We start from the raw sequence: 25,079 nt of genomic DNA, 5'->3' as shown, positions 1-25,079 counted from the left end.
ACTTATGATCACACAAAAAAAGTATAATTGTAAAATTGAAACGGTGCAAAGGGGAATGAACTTGAGCTCATGATGTCACTACAAATGTGAGACTGGTATAGAGGGCTCCACAGTCCACAGAAAGACATCTTGTGTGTGGATCAATGACACTGCCAGTCGTCGGTGACCGAGAAACAACTGACACACATACTAACACTCTGATTAAAGCCAGTGGACCATCACATCCATGCTTGAGGCTAGTTGTCATTAGTTTTGTTCGTTTAAAGTGGGGATCTGTTCAACTGCCTACATCGGAACTAACAAAAAGGCTGTTCAAAACGCTGTTATGTTCTTTAAATCAAAGTTGGAACTTAGAATTGCATGCATCCTTTAAAAAGAAAGCAGGACCACAATGCATTGCAATCAGCTCAGTGAAAGCAAATTTGTTCCAACCTCGCAGTCTTCAGAGAAAAAATGTAAGCTGTGTGTAATATACTGTAGAAACAAACTGGCTGTAGGTTTTGTTTTGCTGTGTTTCCTCTCGGATGTCTCCCCCTCCAATGATTTCATTAGACCCCGAGCGTGAGCCTCCGAGAGTGTGAGCAGGTATAAATTACTCTCATCTGGGACGCTAAAACACTATCTTTCTATACTCGAGCAATACCATACACATGCTCTCTCTCGCACACACGAACAGTAAGAATCAATCATAGACCAAACAAGGAGCCCATGGGGTGCCAGTGGTCCCCTGCTGGTGAACAACCACCTACAGCCAATATACACATGCAGACACACATGAACGCAAACGTGGGTTTAAAAAAGTGAAATATAGAGGAAACTGAGAAGAATAGTTCTCTCAGATGTGGAGCTATCTATCGCTCCGGCATGAAAAATCTACATCACTCTGAACCTTCGGATGGAACAGTGCCACACAAACAGACCTACACACGTTATTATTACTCATATCGAATTAATGCATGATCATAAAAAAATGTGATCGACTTTGTTTGTTTGGAAAGAAAGTTAAAAGTGTGCCGGTCTAAATAATTATGTAATAAAATTCCCAAGTGTACCAAGAAATCGAGGCAAAGGCTTTAAAAAATCCTCAAATAAAGGATAGTTTTTATTTGTCTGACATTTTGTGCAATTACACATTTCTTGCACCTCAATTTGAGTTACTTCATAGTTTTTGAGGATTTTATTATTATTTTGCAACATATTATTAAACTAGCACAAAATAATTGCTTAATCTTTTATCTTTTTTTAACTGAGGTATTGGTATAGAATGTTTTATCTATGAGCTCTATTAAAAACATCTAAACTCAAGGTGGTGCTATAGACAAGCCTCTGTAGAAAACCCACTCACACGCAGGTAAAGCATACAGCGTGACCAAAATTTACTAGTAAACTGTATCTAAACTAAAGTTTCTCTCTTGCTTGTACATTTATACCTGCTCAAAGATGTGCTGCTTCACAGCTTGCTCTGTGAATACTAAATCGATTGCAAATGTGCCTTCTGACTTGTATTCCTCCTTGGCTATAACATTAAGGGCTCATGGAAAATTTTCTTGGCAAGGTATGTCGTTTTTTTAACCGTTTCCTTCATCTCTCCTTATTTTTTTAAGGCGCTCTCTGCTGGTTTTTTTACTCCACAAAATTGTAACGTGCCTTTGGGAAGGAAAAGTAGTCCTAGTACAACTTCAAACAAATGTGTGCGTGTGTGTGACCTGATATACCTGTACAGTAAACAAACAGAAGAAAAATATGAGTAATCCCAGTGTTCGCATATGGCCGACACATATACTGTGTCTGATATATAACGTATATAGAGCTCTCAGACCGAACATAACGCACGTACTAAAGCACTTTTCATAACACAAATGACTGAGTCAAGAGAGGGGGAGTGGAGAGAGTACAGTACGTGTGTGTGTGTGTGTGTGTGTGTGTGTGTGTGTGTCTGAGTGTGTAGTTGGTGTGCTTGTGTTGGCAGTGTTTCAGCATTCCACATTCCACTGTGATATTCTGCACTGTGACCTTAGAAAACCCCCCCCACACAGAACTTTTCTTTGACACTAGAGCTCCTCGCATTCTATATCCCTCCAACTTCTGTATCCACGATTACTCTCTTCAGATCTCAAACGGCCACATTGACCGCGCATTCGCGCCAACTTCCTTCCACGTCAAGCCGTAACTTGTAAACATTCACAGGCGTGAGGCGTGTGACGCGTGTATGCTGCTCTCTCAGAATTCCTCTCAGCTTTGTGTGTGATCAAACACTGGATCAAAGTCTATAATCTTTGCTGAGTTCTGATTGTGAGGAATATTCAGACTCTTGTGCGGTCCTGCGGGCACAAGAGTGTTCGCATCGCACATACTCCAGTGACAGCTGCAGTTACGCACACGGCACTCTCACCCCATCTGACAATTCTAGAATCAAGTTGAGCTCTAGAACTGTCATAGTTCTGGAACACCCCTCAAAAGTAATGTTCCAGAACTGTTATATTCTGAGTGGTTTTCCAGAACTCTGGTAGTACAGTTCTGTTCATAGTAATGTTTAAGAACTCTCCGAAAAAAGTTCTGTTTGGAGTAATGTTTTATGTTCCAAAACCTTCTGAGTAATGTTCATACTGAACATTGTTCCAAAACCCTCTGTTCTCTTTAGAGTAATGTTCAGGAACCCTCACAAAAATGCTCCAGAACTCACAGAGTAAGAGTTTTATGTTCCAGATATGTGAGTAACAAACAACTCTCAAGATTTTGATAGGAAAGTGTGAACATGCAGTTTATTTGTATGCGCTAACTGGATTGCTTTTGTGCCAGAAATGAAACAAATCAGTTAACAGCACAAAAGCAAAGGAAAAATCTGTACTGAAAATAATTTGTATATTTTACAAACTTTAACTTGTCATGTTTTACGGATAAGGTTACCAATACAAGATTAAAAGAATATCCGTTAACTGTATTATCATTGCGTACTGTACTTATTTTGCATGAGGTTCATTATTTTAAATAAGTTCACTATTAGCTTGCTAAATGAAGTCACACCCACCTCGTAAACTATGTCAACCTGAAATGACCTACTCTCACACACACACACACACACACACACACACAGAACACCTTAAGCGCACATATTAAACCCTGCAGACGCACCTGTGTGATGTACGTCAAATGTCTGTATGTGTGTCAAAAGGGCGGGGGGGGATAAAGTGCAAAAATGACAGAAAGAGATTAACAGTGCTGAAGATAAAAAGACAGTTAATCTGAATCTGTACTTAGACACAAACACACACATAGACATGCACAGCATGTGCACACAAGATTTATTATTTTGAATTTGCATGTCAGTGTGTGTGCGCGCGTGTGTGTTCAAACATTTTCTCTTCCCTTCAAAGGATTTAAAAGTTACCTTAAGATATTTTTTTCTACAATTAAGTACATTCGACAAAAGATGCATGACAGGAGAAAACAGCATTAGAGATGGGCTATATATATATTGCATATTCATCTATAGGGACATTTATTTCACTGTCTATACAATGAGCAACTTTACTGCCCAACCATAATTTTGAGTATGTATAATGTATCATAATAAAAAAGAAAGAATACATAATCTTTGTGACAGTATTATACTGTAATGGCTTAAAACGTCCCATGTAAAGTGCCATATTACGTATTAGCACTGTTGTAGTGTCTCTCGTCCAATCAGATTCAAGATTTTACTGTTGTACGTGTAATATTTGATGTCCCTTCTTTCAAAACACACGGGCTGCAGAGAGGCCCATGTAGAGAACCTCACCATGCCAATGCAAAGAGCCAGCCAGAACATTTGTGTGTCCTCTGCAAATAAGCCTAACATATGTTCACTGCCAGATGTTGTGTCCTCTACGTGTCTGTGTGTTAAAGATACAATTTAAAGCTAAAGCTTGTAATAAAAGTACACACACTATAACAGATTGAAAAGCGAGGACACAACATATTTCTATGTGCACACCAAGCTAATACTAAGCCAAGTACATGTGCTGTACCCTAAGATTTCTCTAAAACTTTGATTTTAGGAGACTCACTCCTTTATCAATCATGAGTTGATTCATTACACAAGTTCACTATTTAAATATCACTGTATTCTCTCTCACACACGCATAAAATGAATAAGATTTGCAAGAGATTTGTATAATTTTGCAAATCATTTGGAATGTAAATGGGAGTGTTTGCCTTGCAGCAGCTAGGGAACGCTATTTAAATTTGTTTGCAGTTACAGAAAAAACAAACCAAATCCTTGAACTGTGCCATGCAAAATAACTATCTTTGTTTGCACAACTTGCAAATGTGTAAATATCTCCGACTCTTGGTTGCAAAACGAGAACGATTGCAACAGTGAATAAAAAATGCAGTACAATATTTCAGAGCGCTGATGAAATCCAGAAGGCTTGTGTAAACGCATGTAAGGTGGCATTAGTTTGTCTCTGAGACTGAACGTAGCCTACAGATGGATATTTGGTATCCATAGCTTGGGGGGTTTTAATGTGACAGAAAGATTCCAAATCATATGCATGTGTCTGAATATTCATGTGAGACGAATGGTGCGGTTCAAAATAGAGTAATGTACAGTCGTTTATTATGGACCCTCTCTCTCTCTCTCTCTCTCACACACACATGTGGGAGGCAGCTCCGGGCAACTAGCCATGCTACATAAATATGCGCAGAGCTGAAATCCTTCTTTTTTATATTTATAAATGTATATGCCTCCCAGCTTCTGATGTGGTATGTGGTACGTCATAGAAAAAAATAAGATTTTTATCCCAACACCTGGACACTGCGCTCGTATGAACTGCCGTTGCCCTGATATAATCTTGAACGCTGCCCAGGTATGGTATGGAGGGATATTTAGTTGCCATGGCACCAGCCTAAATCAGATCGGTAATAGTCTGTGGAGGCAGAGCATGTGTTTGTGTGGGACTGCTGTCATATTGGCATAGAAATTTGTTAAAATCTCTCTATTACAGACTTCATGGCGGCAAGCAGACATGTCAAGATAAATTAACAAAATTATAATTTATTTGCACCTTCAGAAACTGTAAAAATAGTGTTAATTTGAAGTCTTAAGTTCTTACTTGGCACTTCTGATCTCATCTAAACTCGGTGTACAAATAAAAGCAAGGAGGAAAATGAACTACCAGTATAAAATAGTATAATGGGGTCACAAGTTTTGGTTAAATGCATTTTAATCTTAAAAATGATGACGGAAAATTCTCGAATGAAAAAAGGTTGAGTCTTGTTAATGGATAGTTCACCCAAAAATAAAAATTCCATCACCATTTTCTCACCCCGCAAGTTATTTATTCTGTTGAACAACATACATTTGGAAGAATCTGGGAAACCAAACAATTCTTGGGGCATCATTAACAACAATAGTTTTTATCTATGGCAGTCAATAGTATCCCAGTACTGTTTCGTTACAAATATATTATTTTGTGTTTAGCAGAACGATCAAATTTATGGAGCACCTTGAGGTTGACAAAATGATGACAGAATTTCATTTATGGGTGTACTATTCCTTTAAAGATGCTGTATGTATGTTTAAGTTCTATCCCAGCTTAATATGCAACACCAACTGTACCTAAATCCTGCATCAATGTAGTGAGAAAACTTGTCTAAAAAGAGCCAAATCAATTTTGCAATTCGGTTTAGTGATGCTAGTGGTGGAGAAATTACATTCTTCACATTTAACGCATGCATACACACTGAACATCTTTGTCCGGGCTCAGCATTACCCGTACCTCTTACACACCTCTATTTTCCCTGCGACCACAAATCTGAAGATGCCTAAGGGCTAAACACACTCACACATCCACAAAGATTTCAACACAAACATAAGCACCCTCAAATGTATGCCTGAACATGTATAAATGCAAATACGCACTAATTCTTCTATGGGAACGCATAATACGGCATGCACACACAGAGCTAAAAAAAACATTCAAAACACGAACAAAAACCTTCTGTATGTTGATGCATATGTATAAGGCCCAGAGCGATCTAATGCAAACACACTCACAAAAACACACTTTATATTTGCTTATTAACATACTAATCATGCGCTATCCCACCATCACTTCATCCGGTAACATACAGGGGCCCTCTGTTTCAGAACAAACACACACACACTGTTTCTCGCACTCTCTCTTTCACTTGTTTATCCTGTTATCTCTGTACACAAATGACAGACTCTCCTCTGCTCCGACTGAGGGGTACGGGGGGCTGCCTTTCATTGTTTTAGGAGCGGGAAGATGCTCCTGTCTGATGAATGGGGCTTTCTGGAGCTCAGAGGCATGAAGCTTTACACACTCTCATTTACAGCCCTATTTATCACACTCTTATTATGAAACACAAAGCTTTTCCTTTCTTTCCCATCCCCCTTTCCATTTGATGTTTTTTCATCTCTTGTGCTCTTTCCTGCTCAAAGATACGGGTGTCCTAGAACTGCATCCAACCTGCTATTCTCTTCCACAAAACTGCATCGATTCTCCGTGTTGCCGTTGTGCTTATCACACCTTTACCCTTATCAAACCAAAAAGCATAGCACCTTGTTTTAAATAATAATAATAGTTTAATATAATGCCAAGAAAGTGTTTTAATGACAGTCTGGCCTTTCAATGAAGAAAGAGAAATTTGGTTATCACTTAGAGTTTAGAGAAACTGAGCTTGTGTGTTTTAATGTTGATCATAACAGAAAAGCATTTTCTGTTGGAGCTGAGCTGCAGATATCAGCCTTTCAATAATCGTAACTGATGTCACCAACATGACCAAAGTAAAATTTTGAGACTGCAGCAACCCACATGGTCATGGTGAAAAATGTGGGAGAAGCATTTTTCCACTCTATACTAGAAAACTCACTGAATTGCAAGAAAACCTTTAGTCAGGTGTGAAGGAACAGAGAGGTCTTGCCGATTTCTGTGTGATTTGTTATTATGATCGACTTTTACGAAGAAACCCAAGAACAACACTTAAAGAAAATGTTTGGGTTCCAAAATCCAAAAAGCTTTAAGACGGGTTTGAGAAACACGAGGTTTAAGTAAATGAGTGGATTTTTATCAGGTAAAATATCCCTATAGTAAGAAAAAAAAAGATTAGTACACAGTCAATTACTTAGTGGTTAGAGCATGGTGTTAGCAACGCCAAGGCCATGGGTTCGAACCCAGGGGATTGCACATAGTCAGAAAATGTATAATACAATGTAAGTCGCTTTGGATAAAAACTTCTGCCAAATGCGTAAATGTAAATGTTACGGACTACCGAGACAGACAAAAAATGCATCTTCCTCCAATGTCACACAAGAAAGTTAACGCATGACCTCTCCATGCAAACATGAAAATATGTATGACAAAACTTAATGGTTAAAGGAAAACAGAGTGACATATCAAGACGACGGGGGGGCGACGCTGAGGTTGAGCCCCCCGAGAAAGGCTGAGAGAATGGGTGAAAAAGAAAGCAGACGAAGAGAAAGAAAGGATCAGAGGGAGAAAGGTTGGCAGCGATGAGTTTCTGGCACCTTCTACATAGAGCTCACCATACAGGGTGCCAAAAAATGGCAGACGAGGCTGCCCTCGTTCCCTCACTGTTCCTCCTTCTCCCTCTCTCTCGCCCCTTGGCTATCTCGATGATCCCTTTCTCCTCTTTCTAAAGAGGTTTTATCTAATGAGCTCCATGAGAATTCAATCTAACAGCGCTAACGCAGAACTTCTCCTCGTATAGATTTGAGTTATGGCTCAGCTTTCTGTGCGTTTCACTGTTTACGCATGTGTGTGTGTTGTGAGTAGGCCTGCGGTGTTACTGAGCTCGCCATTGTGTTCTGGTACGTGTAACCAGAGTCGTTGTGAGTGGGCCATGTTACTATCTCTCTGCCTCTCAAGACGAGCAAAAACACTTCTTTAGAGTATAAGGTTTAAAAACTTGGGCGAGGAGATATTGTCAAGCATAAAATAATATGTGTTTTTAGCAGTTTTGATGAAATTCAATGCATATGTAGACTTTTTTTCTGGAAAACCAATATTTCAATAGACCTGGACAAAAATACATAATTTTCTAATTAATTTGTTAAAATGGCCAATAGCAATTAATTCAGTGAAATTAATTGACTTCAACAACTTTGATGCCGTTTTTGCTACTGAGATCCAATTACATCATCTTTGTGTTAGCGCATTAAAAAACTTATCTGAGGACATAGTCTTTATGAATACGTAACTACATAAAACCATGTCAAAATCCCTTAAATGCTACTTAATTTTATACTGCTGGTAAAAATGTTCAGAACATATAGTGAATATATCGCCCAGCCCTAGTAGATGCCTGGCAATAATTCAATAGACCATGGGTCTTCAACCGGGGGTCCGCGGCAAAACTGCAAGGGGTCCGCTAATCACTGTTTACTCACAGGCACTTTTTGTTAAAAATGTTAAGCATGGGAACAGAAATATTACAACCGATGTTCTCTTTAATTTACGCATATGCATGACTACAAGGACTCATTGAAGCCCCGCGCATTGCAACCTGCGTGAGGACAAAAACATTCATTAAACATGCATTGTAAACTCTGACAAAACCACCGTATGTCGTGTTTAAAATCAATGAAACACGCAGCGTGTACTGATGTTCAGGGCCAAAAAGTTGCCCAAAAAAGAATAGCTCTGTTTACATATTTAGTATCCATGCATCGCTCATCTAAGAGGTCCTTGCCTCGAAAAACTTTGAGGATCCCTGCAAAAGACTAAAGAAAGGCCAACAACTGAGAACAAAAAGAACTGCCTCTCCACTTGTATTAATTTATTATCATGACAAATGTCTCGATTTGTATTCTGTCTTTATATTTAACTGTGTCACACAGAATGCCTTTGCTCCCTCAGCAGGACTGATATCGGTTTGTTTGTGTCATCGTGTTTAAGTTTTACAGTCTTTCTTTTGTGCTCTTTAACAGCCCATAAAAGCCTGCGGTCAGTTGTGAGCCGAGAAAGTATAAACCAGACACCTCAGTTAAAGCCACAGAGTAGCTTACAGATGACTTACACTTTGAGAAATAATAAATCAGTGACATTATAATGCATCCAAAAACGTAATTATGACACAACCTTTAAAGTGCAGCATGATCGCATATCCATAAAGTCTAAAACCTCAGATAAACTGTCTGTGACCCGTACTGTCATATTATGGAAAAACGCATGTCTAAGTTTTAAAAGTAGTAGCCTGAAATTTGAACCTAATAGGGGAATTTTTCATCTACTTTATCATTCCTTTACACTATTGGAGGAAGCCAGGATAAGAGAGAGAATGACAGAGACAACGAATCGATAAGGAGATACTTGGAAGCCAAGAGAGTGATGAGAGAAGGAGAGATGCGTTATGACTGGCTCACAGTGAATGATGACTGCAGTAATAATCTTTTTAACAGCTATTCCAAATATTTCAATTCCAAGTAAAACACTCTATGCTGCCGCCAGCAAGAGAGTAAGCATTTAAAACAGGTCAAGCTCTTGTTTATCATTGTTATAATAGTAATAACTAAATAATTAGATGTAATTATACAACTATTAATCCAATTTAATGAACATTAATTCATCAGTCATTAACATTTTGGTGGCAAGGCTTTTCTACAAAATTGCACATTTTTTAATGATGAAATATGAAATTGAGTGTTTAAGCAGATGTACATTTAAAATATGTTCTGGTCATAAGGATGTATTATCAGCTGTAAACGCTCTAACAATACTAACATGAAACGGTTCTGGATATAAAACAATATTTGCTGTAGCCAAGACCATTTCCCTCTATTAAGACAGCTTTTCTACATAATCACACAGCTGAAAGAAATACATTTACAGCAATACACACTTCATTCCAGTGTATCTGGATAAGTAATTGGTTTTTATTTAGATTATTCTTTTCACAGTGTTGAAAGACAAAACATTATGCAAATAATTACCAACTCATGTGATACGCAATGTGGATATCTGCCTGAGTTAAGCTTAGAAAGTTGTTTCAAAGTGAAAACAAAAACAAAGAGAATTCCAGTATAAAGTCATTTGTAAACACCTATTATGAAACCAAAACCTTAATTTCTTAAATTCCTTAAAACCTTAAACAGTTATTTGGTTTGGGGGTTAGATTTCAGGGTTAAATGTGTGTTTTTAAAAGGCAAGAATAATAGTTTACAATGGGAGACTGATGCGTCCTGAGCGCTCATACACACACACACACACACACACGTATCTTCCCGCACCAAAGGCGTTGCAATTGTGCCAACTAGAGAAATTACTGTAGCGACTCCCGTAGATGTTAGTCTTTCTCTTCTGTTTCCCTTCTTATAGACACAAAAGAGGTTGAGGAATACTCAATCTTAGAGCGTGAAAAAGAAGGCCACCTTTAATGACGATAAACAAAGAGCTTATACCGTGAGTAAACAATCACAAGGACAAAACAGACACAATACAAACAAATAAATTAAGTAAACAGCTGTACCACACTATTCAAAACAAAGAAGGCAGAGTTTTTTTTCACGCAATTAAAAACACAATTTGAGCTTTCAGGCTATTTCAAAGGGAGGACTACAAACAAGATTAATTCTGGTGTTAGTTTGTAATGCAAGATAGAAAGAACAAAACACAATAAAAAAAATAACAAACTACCCAAAATGCCCCAAACCAGGGTAATGCATTGGGATTATGTGCGTCTGGGGTTGAAAAAGGCCCCCCGAGCACTGGCACAAAATGCCAAGGGCCCAGGGATTCTGTGCGGATGCCCTGCAGGGTGCCAGCCTCCGCCGAGGCTATTTGGAGCCTGATAAAAGCGGCAGTGCACACTGGAATTACCCTGATAAGATAAGACCGCAGCACAGAAGCAAACATTCTGAACGGGCAGCGCAATGGCCAACCCTGCTGGGCACGCAGTGTACCAATGTGTACAGTGACCAAGAGAGTTGAAAGACTTTGTACCAGTTACATCAGAGCAGTCAAAATTAAGTGTTCGGCTCTGCTTTAGCCGTTTATAATTGTAAAAAAATTTTTTAGTCAGTCAACTGCCATTTCTTTGATAAAGACTTATAAAAATGTCTCGGCTATAAATAAACAAAATGAAACGAAGAATTTACACGTCTTTGGATAGTGGATTCATTTTGATGTAATTTATCATGGTTTTAGTTTATAATGTATACTTGAGGTGTTGTGTCCGGGTACCATTTTTTAGGCTTCTCACCATTTTCACAGACGCACACACATACACACACACAATATAGATATATGCAAGCAGTTTAATAATCCATAAACGTTCATAAAAGATGCATGCATAATGTTTAAAATGATTAGCAAAATTACCATTAAAACTGTCTTAGAAAGCATGTCAGCATTTTATAGATTTCTAGAGATAAATACATTCACATACCAGGTACTTATGCTTGAAATGAATACTTGAAATCAATATATTTAAACAATTATACTAAACAAATATATCCAAAAAAGGTTTCATGTTCCACAGTGGATTCCACCCAAAAAGTTCCATTCCATTTCCATTGATTTAATTACACTTCCATGCATAAAAATCACAATTGCAAAATCCTCAGATATTTCCAACTTTTCTGAGACCATGGGAACCCTGTTTCGAGAGTTATTTAAGCTCTGGCCACAGAACACAGACACTCAAAGCTTGTGTTTATATTTGTGCGGGATGTGATCTTGATTATGGGGGTGTCACCTTACTCGGAATTCTGACCCCTCTAAAATAAATACGTATCAGTAACTGAGCTCCTGTGTGACCATGTGCGTAGGAAAGAGTAGGAAATAAAGAGAACATATCCCACTAACCTGGCATGTGGACGAAGTAGGCCAGGTACAGGTCCAGCTCTTTGACGGCCACTCCGATGTGGTGCGGCTGCACGCATAGGGTGTGGTTCGAGCACTGCGGGGATTTGACCAGTCTCTCTCCGTCCGTGCTTTCCAGTGGGCTTCCCTTGAACAAGATCACCATCACCAGGTCCAGACGCCAGACTTTGTCTGCCTGCCGCAGGCAGTCGATGCGACGAATCTTGCCCTTCTGGTCGGGGTTGGACAGCACGCAGCATGGTGGCTTCTTCCCCGTGATGGTGAGAACGAAGTCTTCGCGGAACTCTGGACGGATGTCCTTGCGCAGTTTGGCCAGCAGCCGCGACGCCCACTTCTGCTTGATCTCGGGCTTCTCGCCCAGGAGTTCGTCTTTGACGGCACGCTCCTCGTCCTTGGACATGCGCTTCTCGTGCTTTTTAAAGTACTTGCGCTTACGGGCCTGCAGGTTAAACCAGGTATAGGAGAACGCCCGCACGTGCGGGAGTAGAGCCTCGATGAAGGGATGGAATTCATCCTGTGGAGAAGGAGAGAGGCAGGGGGAGGTGGAAGAGAGAGGAAGCAGAGGAGAGAAGAGGAAGGAAGGGGAGAAGACATTAGAATCTCGGAGCATGAGTATACTGAGAATGTGCTTGGCTCGGCAATGCTGTGAAACGGAAGATGTGTGTGTGCGGGATCACAAATGTGCGCACACACAAATACACATTATGAGCAGTAGATACATAATTACACTATGATCATTATAAAAATAATTTACAAAGAGCACTTACATGCTAATACATATTATACATACGTATTAAAAAAATATGCATGTAATTAAAAAAATGTAAAGATGCATTTCATTAGACCTCAAAAATATATTAAATTATAGTTTTAACTCCACATTTCTTTCTCTCTTTTGTTGATATTTGAAAACGTTCTTCATCAAACCACAGTTCAAAGCAGACAATTATGTTTTTGAGGGACAGACGCAAAAGAGTCCATAACAGCTGCTCACTGCTCCTTGTGCCAAACCGCACAACCAACCCCTGCTACCGCGCATCCTGATCCAAACTACAACCCAAGACCGCACGGACACCGAAGCAGCACACCACACACAAACACAAAAGACATGCAACAAAAATAGTTGTTAATAGTTACCATTTTGTACTTTCATCATAAACCGTGCTGGTCGCTGCTGAGTCAAAACAAAAAGTGAAACGCCCTCTTGCACTCAGCTCAACACTACATGCCCTGACTGTTACTGTATGAAGGCAAAAAAAATCTTGGGTTTTTTTGCAAAAAATTACAAATCGCAAGAGACAAAAAAGGGATGGATTTTAAATCGAATTATTAAAAAAAAGTTGAAATCAAGTAAAAGTAAGTGAAAAGAAATGGGAAAGCAGGAGATTCATATTTAATAAAGCAGTGAGAAAAAAAAAATTGAAAACATTTGGGGACTATGCCAGTGAAAATACAAACACGACAACAAAATAAATTTCCATGTAAAAACACGAAAGCGAAAAATGAAACTGATCGTAATCAAAAAGTATTGTACTCACAGTTAGAGGAAAAAATGTACACAAATAAAGACACAAATAGCGCAACAAAGAGAAAAAATGTTTGGCAAAGCAGTAAGTGGTGTTTGTTCAGATATGCGTGCTCTGCATTTGACTCACAGAGAGCGAGAGATAGAGAGAGAATGAAAGACAGACAGAGAGAAAGAGAGAGAGAGACAGTGAGGGTGGGGGGGTATAGAGAGGAGCGAATGAAGAGCAAAAAAAGAGGACCGAATCAATGTTGGAAGAGCGCATACGACCGCTGGCAAACCCGATAGAAGCTTCTTTTTTTCTCATTTTCTCTCCAACTCTATCTCTCTCTTCCTCTCCAAGCTCTTTTCCTATCCATTGCCTCAGAGTGTGCCAGCGCAAAGCTGAGCCCACCTATTTGGCACCGGGTGCCCGAACGCTCAGCCAATACGCACGCTTGAAGGGCTGAATGGGAGGGAGGTAGGAAAATAGGGAGGGGGGAATAGACGGAGCAACAGTCTGGGGGGGTTGATGCATTGAAGGGGAGACAGTGTAGGGTTCGGTCAGTGGGTTGGCTTCTAACTTTGCCAAATTAACAAGTTCCTATCTTGTGCAGTTGCAAAGTCCAAAGCACATTTATTTTACATGCATCAATCGACAATGCTGTGTGTATTGCCTTTGTACCCACAATTTTACTTCTCCTCAAAAATCTAATTTGAACGCACGCACACTTTTATCAATCCACGAATCCACTTACTATCACCTCCACCAAGCAAGCAAACACAGATTGTCCCCGCATGCCCTGTGCTCTCCCTCCACCGAGAGCTGTGTAAACACGCGGGCCACAACTCCCAGCGGACGCTACAGACCAGCAGCTGCCTTTAGATTCAGCACACACACAAAGAGTGACAGCAAAGCATATAGAGAAAGACATTCTCTAACTTTCCCTAAAGTCCTGTCAAAGTCGAAAATAATGATTTGACAAAATGGCCCCATTTTGAACCTGCCCCAGCTGCAAAATGTGTACATTTTATTTTTTGAGTGAAAGAAATGCTTTTAGATATGTCATTAAACATTGAGTTTTCTTTGTAGAAAATAAACAATGATTAATCTTTTTAATAATACACCTAAAATGTTACTTGAAAACATCTAAACCTTTTCAGGTAAACAAGGCATACTGTGATCTGCATCCAAGAACATCACAAGTTTTTGTATCAATTTGCCAGCTAGTCTTTGGGACATAATTAAATAAGCAAAGTCAAACAATGTTATATGCATCAGCGAAAATGTTTGAGTCTGCAATGCACCTGTAGTCCATATGGTGAACAATCACAATATGTAGAAACAAGGCATTGGCCCTATAAGGACTGGGACAGTTTCGTCAACAGACCAAAAATTCTGGCCCAAGGACATTAAGCCATCCTTATAGTCACCCCCTGAAAGACAAATTAATTACCATACGTAGCCTACCAAACTAATTAAACCCCACAGTATTTTAGACACTTTAAAAGAATTCCAAGGCCTATCAAAAGCCCTGTCTTTAATGATCCGTAATGATCTGTTGACCAAGCCATGGAGATTGTTTTACTTGAGCAGATTGACATCAAGAGATTTAATCTTGTCTAATCCCTGCAACGAGTTTACGCAGCATATGCCACTCTTTCAGGGCTATGCGGCACCTTAGGGCGAGAAGCATGCCTGCCCAAGAGCCGGGTGAAGTAGCCTCCTTTCCATAGCACGATGCAGATTTTGCAGTTGCCAGTAAGTGCTTGCTGTGTAAATCCAGCGTTTCCTATCTAAACAATGACACAACCGGGCGTCAAGTTTGTTTGTCATTTTGTTTATGAACGCACCATTGATGTGCAATTCATTTTGCTTAATTCATGTCCAATTTAAATGGAATTACTTAATGACTTAAACGGTGAGAAAGCCCTCATCAAGAAGTTCAATGCTGTTGCATGAAGTATTGGCTGAATAAATGACAGCATATCTTAAATGACATAATTTTGAACGATTTTACCACCGTATGAACGGTGTGCTGTTGTCATGAGATTAAATCAACATGGAGGCCATAAACAGCATGTAAATAATGTCTGCTCACTTTCCACAGCCTGCTGCCTTTTTTCACTGAGTCTGTGTACGTCCCTCATTCAAACTCTTTTAAAACACAGTTCTTATCTCTGTATAACACTCTTCTTTCTAAACAGTGACCTTTGTTCGCAAGGAAAAGGGAAACGAGGAAGATAAAAGGTTTGAGAAAGCGAGTGAGATTTTCACGAAGGCTGTCTCGCTTGGCTGTGTTTTTTCGACGCAGTGTTCACTTCTTCCAGAAAAAGAGAGAAAAAGGCAGAGACTGCTAAAGAAAACTCAGCAACACACACAAACCATTTCCAGAATCTGTGCTGAAATTGCCAGTTGGTCTGTATTACGCCACATATGCAGCGTACCCACAATGCACCTTAAATACGTTTTTCTCCTTTTTTTCCACCTAAATATTGAATCCACTACAAATTATTATTTTGTCTGTGGGGCTTGTATGCCGTTAAACGGGTACAGAAAACGGCAACAAACTTTAAGTAATGCCTTAGATTTGGACTTCCTGACCAGCCTATGCTAAAACAGGCTGAATCAAATAAAGATTAGAAATAAAATATAAATATTTCCATAAGTAGACAGTGATGAATTCTGAAGCAGGTTTAATGCAAAAGATACCAAATTAAACCGTTGCTTGTAAAAGGGATTCTGCAAAATATAGCCTACCAAACCTCTGTCGTCGGTCTGCTCTGATATGAACGCGTTTTATAAATAATTTCTAGCTTTCTCGCTTTTTGCATTTGGAAACGAGTTGACATTTATTCGACGAGAATCCTGTGTGAACCATTATCGTTTTTTTTTTTGTAGAATTCGAGCAAGCTCGAGCTCCATCACTATGGCAATTTCCTCTTTCCACTATGGAAAAAAAGGCACGAGACGGAGCCTGCATGAAGCGCAGGGGCTTTAAGGTCTAACATGAACTATAGGGCTCTGTTAATACAGAGAACTGTTTCTCCCAAAATATTACGCAAATATTATTAACGCATCTTTACAAAGAGAGACAATATGCCCCTAGAGGACCCAACATAAAGCATAGCTCTGACAAAAAAACGACGGGACGGTGAAATTCAAGTTTTTTTCTCTCTTTTGTTTCTTTAACGAACGAAATCGAATAGGGTACATTGACCAAATAAAATACAAGACATTTCAGAGAACTCTAGCCCCCTTAACAAGTTTGTAAAATGAAGAAATAAACAGCAAGATTAAAATGCACGTGTTATTTAGTTATTTATAATCTAAAAACGAAATTATATAATTTTTCTAAAAAAAACCAGAGCCAACTTTGTTGAGGCGTTATGTTAAGGTTACGTTCCCCATAATAATTCAGTGCAGTCAAGTGTAGCATTTACCTTAAAAAAATATAGCCTATACATAAAGAAAATATACCAATACATTCACCATACATATGATTTTATTTTTATTCTAATATATTTCAATACCCACATATAACCAAAATATCTACCAACACATATTCGCTTTAATGCCAAGAACAGAAAAATATCTTCATATTTCTTCATCAGGCCTACGTGAATGCCTATATGGATACACAAAGAACTACGTGAATGCCTATATGGATACACAAAGAACTACGTGAATGCCTATATGGATACACAAAGCTCATTTTACTAAAACTTCGACCCTTCAAATCGAATAGAATATGAAAACATTTGAATGCCAAGCGGACATAAATAAACCCGTCTATTTACCGCGGAGAATAAAGGTGTTTTTTGAAAAGCTTTTGTGCTTCGTCTGCAATTTACTTCACTTTTATAAACTGACACGTTTCCAACACGTGTGGAAATCTGGGAATAATTAAAGTGAGTTCTGCGCTGTGCATGGTAAATAGTTTCAGCGCACAGCAAAACTGGTGAGATAGCTCAAGCCAAGAATTAACACGGCATACAGGCCTACGAAATAAATAGGTCACGCAGTTCATGTGATATACTAAAAAACGCGTATAGCCTACAATCTGAGTAAAATAATATACGTTTTTGATATGCGATAGTGATGCAGAGCTGGACTGAATAAAATGTATAACACAATCACTGATGTGATAATGCCTTTCAGGAGTCATCCTGTCAATCACATGCGCATTCACAACTTTAGTAATGAGGCTAATACTATGATAGAGACGCATGCTCGATGGAGTTGTGAAAGTTGAGGCATTCGCGACTTGAATAATTTGTTTCCGTCCGCGGTTTGCGTAGTGTGTCGGTAGATCAGAGCTCTGAACTCGGTTTCTCTCACAGATCAGTCAGCTGACTGCTGAAGTGTAACGTGAAAAAAACGCGGAGACGAGCACGGCGTGACACTACAGCGCAGCGACTAAAAACAGCCGCTCTGACTGACCGACGACCTAAATAAATAAATACTACTGTGGATGCGTGCGTGTGCGCGCTCGCTGTGCTCCGTGCGTGCGTGCGAGTTTTCCTGGGGAAGAAAAATTTTAAGGAGACGATTTAATTTACATATTTAAGATATATTTATTTGTTTATTTTTACCTGCCAGCATCAGTTTTACCTTATGCTTTTTCGGGTCATTCACACGTTTGGCAACATCACACATTATCAATAAAGAGTTCGATTTAACATGGGCAACATCGGTTGCCAATTCAACAAAGTTAGGTAGAGTTCAATTTCATGATAAAATCAACAGCGTTTCAAAGCGATAACAAATAATGAGAGCGCAGACAGCCTGATACAGTTGGATGCACCAGTCGAGAAGGCCTACTAGCAGCTAACAGCGCGGAAACCCGACGACCTCCAGCGATTCATTTGTTGTTGGTGTGAATGGGGCTTAAAGCTGAAATCCTAGAATCGTCAGTGGTGCTCAGTCATGACGCCGTTGAGTTACAGCATATAGGCTACATCCATCACAAACTGTAAATAACTACGGTGTAATTACGGTTGATATTTCAGCAGCGAGTGCCAAGTGCCAGCTTTAAACTAGAGATGTTCGTAGCTCTCCAACACCCTCTCTCTCTCTCTCTTTCTCCCTCTTGCTTTTATTCACATTCTTTTCTTTTTCCTCTGCCACTCTGCGAGGCACGCTGCCAACCCTTCTCCTCAACTGGGCATCATGCCCTACCCTTTATGCAAATGAGGCACCCACCACCTCCTGTCTTTCTGGTTTCTTTCTATCTATCTTCTCAACTCAGTCTCCCTCTCTCTTCCCATCTCTGGTTCTCACTCTTAACCACAGACACGCACTGGTCATGTCGTCTGTCTCTTTTTTGGACTCTAGCCCCCTATATACTGTCAGTCGTTTTAATTATTTTCTAACTTTTCTTTTCTTTTAGATATACCATTGTTTTACTGTGCACTGGGGCTTTAAACCCCATTTCCTCATTGACCTGTTTTGAATTCCCTGCTTTCAAACACAGATTCATTATGTCACAATTGTGCCACACACGCACGCACGCACACACACACACACACACACACACACACACACTGCTCCAGTATTTCCTACTCTTCATTCAGACACAGCTACAGGGCAATGATTTCAATTATGATTGTGATAGGGGTGTTTACTGTAACTGTGGAGAGACCAAACATCCAAAATATCAGGGATTACACTGACGATTCCATTAGTTCTGCTAGTCAATTATTCAAGCCTGTGTCAACATTAATGCAAACAGCTCTGACAGCCCTACAGTAAAACTAACCATGTGTCATTCATATGCTGAAAAAAACAACTCTGGCTGACAGACTACTGATTCTGTCATTAGCATGATGTAAACTTTGACAGTTAAGCTTAGCAAAAAGTGCACACACGCACACACACACACTCTTTGGTGACTGGATGTATTAAGTTACTATGGCAAAAGGTGAACCTGAATGGCCCTGGCTGCATGAAACGCTCACACATGTGTACAATGAGATACACAAGCTATGAGGAAATCCATTGTTAAGGAAAGAATACAGTTGATGTGGAAGCGTGTATGAGTGTGCGATTGTTTGTTAGGTCTAATGACTTACTTATGAATGGACCTATTTTTATATATTCATATTCATTAATGATATTAATATTTATAACTTAATAACTAGTGAGCAGGTTTTAATGGAAAATGGAAAAAAACACTGTACTTTCTAAATGATTACTGTGCTGTCAAAGTTGACAAGCATGCTTTTTATTGGTTAGATATTTGCGAAACCCAGTGAAAAACAAAGAATGAGTAATACTAAAGATTTATGCCAATAAAAATCAAGAAATATGGCGATATGAGGTTTTAGAAGTACAGCAGCGAAATGTAAAAATATATATTAGATAAATAAAATATATATTGAACAAATATATATCTAAATAAAAATCTAAAGATATATTTATTAGGGCTGCCAAACGATTAATCGCGATAAATCCCATCCAGAATAAAGTTAAACACAAAAACATGCACATACATACATTTAAACATATTTAGGAAATATTTAGATGGTTAATTTATGTTTAACAATTGAATATATGCATGTATGATTTATAAATACAAAATGATTATGCACAGTACACAGACATATATTATGTAAACGCAAATATTTATTCTGATTTGATTAATCAAGATTAATCTTTCAACAGCCCTTATATTTATCTAAACAAAAAGGGGGGGTTCTATCCATCCACCAGTTAGTCTCAGACGTTATGCCCACGGAACGTTGGATAGACGTCTGATGCACAAGGCACACTTTTCTGGAATCACTTCAGCACGTTCAAACTCGTCATCTGATTGGTTAAATTTCACAGGATTTCTGGGAGACGTGCTTGTCGCGATCTTTAATGGTCCGCATAGGAAACAATACGAAGCCGTCTGATCTAAGAAGTAAGCTGTCGTGTTTACAACGGTTGCTATAAGAATTCATCACGATCGACTAAATGCTTAATGCTTAAAAGTGTATGTATAATCATAAACGTATAATCATTTTGTTGCTGTTAACATTTGACAATTGAATGTACGTTCGACAATTGAATGTACGTGAATGTATACAGGGGAAGCGGCGATAAGTTCCAGACCTTCAATATCGTTGACTTAACAATTAAAAATAACAAAATCCATTGATACTACTGGAATGACCTCACAACTGGTCCCAAATGATTTCTTTACATTTCTTCACATAGAACTCTATCTCTCTCTCTCTCCCCCTCTCTCTCTCTCAGCATTCGTCTCATCTGTCAATGGTTTTCTCTCATTAGATTTTGTCCTGCATTACTGCTGTCATTTCAGGACAGGTGCAGTGGTAATGAGTGGGTAACACTGCATGCACTGAGGGATTTCCCATTATAGTATGCTTAATCCGGGAGGAGGGAGTGTGTGTGTGTGTGTGTGTGTTTGCTCGCCACAGCTGAGGTAAGAATGTGTGTGCATCTGTGTTTACAAGTACGGTAATACGTTGGTCAAGACTGGAGCGTGAGAACGAGTTGTGCGTTTACTGGCACAGTCTATGACAGCATTGGAGAAAAACTTGAACTGCAATTCTTTTACTGCGTTTTTAGCTGCCTGGCAGGTACAGGAAAAGTAAATCTTGAAATATTACGAACCTCTCCCTTTTCTCTACATGACAACCGCAACCGTCATTATCGTCATAACCACCATCATCATTATCCATTAAAACAAAGCTCACTAGACCTTGGCAACCAGACAGCTGGAAATCAAATCTGAAACAGCTGGACTGAAGCTCTTTAAAGCACGGTGAAGACCGAGTCAGAGAGAGCCCTCTCCCCACACATTCAGATGTAACCACCTCATCTGTGTCTAAAACCTACAAGAACCTAAATGGATAAAATACACTTTAAAGGCTGTAGAATGAGATTTAAAACAAAAATGCAAAAAACACATTTAGTCAGATACAGGGTTAAAGAACAGCTGAAATGTTTTAGCACTGCCTCTGCCTCCATCTTGTCTATGCATCCCGAGCTTCTCTCCAGAATGCAACAAGATATGAATTCTGTACACACGCTAACCCGACCTCTGTTTGGCTGCAGAGCTCTGCATGTTTGCTCAGGTCTCATGGTGCTGACACCTGTGGACAGGTGCGCCAAAAAAAGCCGCCAAATGGATTCAGGGCTAAAGGCTCTACGTTTCTCACACTGCCTGATGGAAAACCTGCTTTATATATTCAGATGTATGACACTTTATGCCTGCACACATAGGAAGTTTAACTAAGCTGTGCTTGCATGAACGTTTAGCAAGAGTTTAAAATGATCATAACAAACCAAGAGAAAAGAAGGGACATAGATCTTAGGTCTCCACGAAGAGATATCACCGGCTTGGTGAGACAGACTTGACATCCGTTAACCAAAACACAACCTTTCTGTAATAAACTTAATAGAACAGCTACCCAAAAATGAACATTCTTGAAGATCCAAACCTATATGACTTACTCCAGTCAATGAAATACAAAAGGATATGTTCTTAAAACGACATGAGAAGCTGATTCTAGAAGTCTTGCGGTTCTAAATTTAAACACTATGACTAGTGACTCAGGTTATCTGTTTACAGAAGTTAACAGGGCTGAATCAATTACGTTAAACATGAAAAGTAGTGACAGAAGATGGGCCACACTGTGGAGGACTGCAAAATTGTGGGGCTTCAGAATAGATAAAAACAGGAAGGAGTTAAGGGCCTTTTCGAGCGCTCAATGCACAATTTGTCCAGAAGTTTTTCGCCACAGTTCCCCAGTGCCTGATCCAATTTCTTCCGTTGGGCCCGTTGTGGGATTTTACCCAGTGCATTCACAGTACTCTGAGTTCTTAGACCTGGAAATCAATGACTACACAACGACTGCTTTAAATACTGGTGGGGTGTGGCAATGGATCCACGCCAGAGGACAAAATCAAGAGAAAAAATTACACGGTCTCCCTGTCCCAGCCGGTAACAGACTGTACGAAACCCACAGGTCTGTGTTTCCTGGCTCACTCAGATAAGATGAACAAAATACCTAAACCCAGCAAGGTGCATTGTAGGAGCATGAGACATTGATCGAAGCGATAATATCTGGCAACAGTACAATTCAGATGCATTCCAAAGGACTGTGGCCACAGAGAAGACCACTGAGGGCAGGAAAGCACAATGCACAAAGTTCTCCGGACAAAACTTGGCAACCCTAAGAGCCTCTTAAGTGGGATAATATGGTTAGCATTCCTTTGCATCCCCTTAAGAAATCCAATATGTGCATATCAATGCTGGTACCCGAGGCCTTACCTCTTAGATACAATGAATAAAAACAGTCAGTCTAGTTAGGGTTGGGAATAGAGAACTAGCTAATATTCAGAGATGGTGGTAACAATAATGTTTTTGATGTTTGGATTTCGTTTCATAGTTTTGAACAAATGGTTGAGTATTAAACAGATCTGGGGGACCCTTGACTACCATTGTAGTTTTTTCCATTGGATCTCAATAGTGCCTCAGAACTGTTTAGTTACAAACATTCTTATATATTTGTTGTGTTCAGCAGAATAACAAAATTTACACAGGTTTGAAAACAACTAGGGGCTGAGTAAATGATGACAGAATTCTTGTTTTTGGGTGAACTATTCCTTTAAGTAATACTAACATACAGTTGTACATGCACAATGTGCTATATGTAGTCACATTTAAAAGACGAAAGACCCTTAGACGAAAGTTCCTACATCATTTACTCACCCTCAAGTTACTCCAAATCTATTTGACTTTCTTTTGCAGAACACAAAAGAAGATATTCTGTACAACATTGACCCCCATTGACCTCCATTATAGGGACACAAAACACGTTTCTCAAAATATTTTGTTTTGTGTTCTACAGAACAAAGAGTCATGTACAGAATTTTAATGAAACGAGGATACATAAAACTATCCATTTAAGTTTATAAGAATAATGCATGAAGACAGTCAAGGTTATTAAGCAATTGTCAAAGCAATTATCCCTAAATAATTACAAACATTCCTTTGACTACACTGCTCTTGAAAATGTAGTCTTAAAAAAAGATTAGCATTTGCTGTTTTGATGAATAAAGTGATTAAAATGAGGCCAGTATAACACATTGCTGTAATTATTGGTTAAACCATATGAAAAGTATTATTACTATACACTTTCTAAAAGTGGCCCATGAGTCTTTGCAGCTTGTGTGTATGTGGCAGTGATGAGTGCTTAAAATGGAGGTGATAAGGAGAACAAGAACAAAAAACTTAAAGTTTGGCTCCCAAACGCATTTTATTATTACAGTTAGCACCCTATTCATGCTAGTTGAGTTTTTGACCTACGTTACAGAAATTCTCTGTGACTAAATGCAGAACATCCCTCCACCAATATTCTGTGATCTCTTCCATTACGATCTTGAATCAATTGATCCGCCAGCCGCTGTAATGATCACATGACATCATCGCCAACAAAGCAGCCAATTGGACACCGAAACACAAAACGTTCATGAAACGGCACGCATTGACAGTTGACTCTGGACTTAACGATAAGCGCTGTCAGATGTTGCCAAATATCGAGCTCATTTATTAATTCTTTGCGAGTTTAACAGCAGACAGAATGTTAACCCGAACATGACCCAATTCCTCAGACTGAGGACGATTCCAATGCCAGGATCACGATTACATCCCTGCCAAAACATTTCGAGCGAGCCTTTAAATACTGCCCCTCTCTCTTTCCTGTGGTGGGCGGCACGGGTGAAAGGCTGGCATTACTCAGTGCAACGACTGTGCTCTGCCTTCAGGATGGATGTTGAATTTTACCACCTCGGTGAAAGCCAGTCTAAACACACATATCGCAGGAGTGAGGCTGGACGCTGGCAGCGGGCCACGTGGCCCGAGTCGCCCCACTGCAATGGGCCTCATTCACAGAGGCTATTTTACTGGATAAAAGATATCGGAGAGCCTGTGATTAATTGAGCCATTTGACGTCCCAGTCGCTGATTTTTCAATACGTTTGCTCTTTAAAAGCCAAGTGTGTAATGTCTACAACAGAATTTCTAAGAACGTCATTTAAATCTCCCATTTAACAAGTGTGTGTGGTGGTGCAAAAAGAGAGAGAGGGAACAGTCATCCTACACCCATTTTTAACACCGATACAAAAAATAAACATCTGTTTAAAACAGATTGATTGGTGATTGATGCTAGTTTGTTTTTCCCCTCACTCATTTTTTACCATTTACCCAACTCTCATTCCTCTTAAAGGTACATATTTAAACACACACACATACTCTCTCTCTCTCGCTCTCTCGCTCTCTCTCTCTCTCCAGCGCCCTCATGCCTGGACCCCTGCCATCCATTCTTCTCTAGTAATGCTCTAAGGCTTGGTCTGTAAGTCAATAAACATCACCTCCTCCACGCCTTTAAAAACCACCATCTCTCCGTGCACTCGTTTAAAAACCACCATCCCTCTCCAATCATCGGAAAACCACTATCCCTCCCTTTTTACCAGATTCCTCCCAAAATGCATTAGGGTAAAGCCTGATCAGCAGCCAGTTTTCAAACCAAAATCCTGTCCATATGATCATATGCATGACCTAACTTATCTAAGATCAACAGTAATAGCGGTTGGTCCACAAACATCCACAGTGGCACATAAAAAAGATTTGCGGCATATTTGTAATTAAAGTGGCCGTGGAACGGTGTTTCATGCATTCTGATTTATTTACAATGTTAAACGTGTTGTCTTCT

At 39.4% G+C, this 25,079-nt stretch overlaps 1 protein-coding gene across 12 annotated transcripts in view; it reads right to left on the bottom strand.

Moving 5' to 3' along the window:
* Window positions 1-25,079, bottom strand: part of nfixa (nuclear factor I/Xa) — a 72,277-nt gene that overhangs the window by 31,297 nt on the left and 15,901 nt on the right. For 10 of the 12 annotated variants that reach the window (XM_079462775.1, XM_079462779.1, XM_079462786.1 and 7 more), the window contains one exon: window positions 11,829-12,360. In XM_079462775.1, coding sequence (XP_079318901.1) covers window positions 11,829-12,360 — 532 coding nt within the window. Of the gene's footprint in view, window positions 1-11,828; window positions 12,361-12,983; window positions 13,744-25,079 lie in introns of those variants that run through there. The other 2 variants (XM_079462784.1, XM_079462783.1) reach the window with 2 other exon arrangements.

This window comes from Barbatula barbatula, assembly GCF_947034865.1.
Source record: "Barbatula barbatula genome assembly, chromosome: 8".
NCBI lineage: Eukaryota > Metazoa > Chordata > Actinopteri > Cypriniformes > Nemacheilidae > Barbatula > Barbatula barbatula.
The sequence above is the reverse complement of the archived record's forward strand: the minus strand, read 5'-3'. Positions and strand labels throughout refer to the sequence as shown.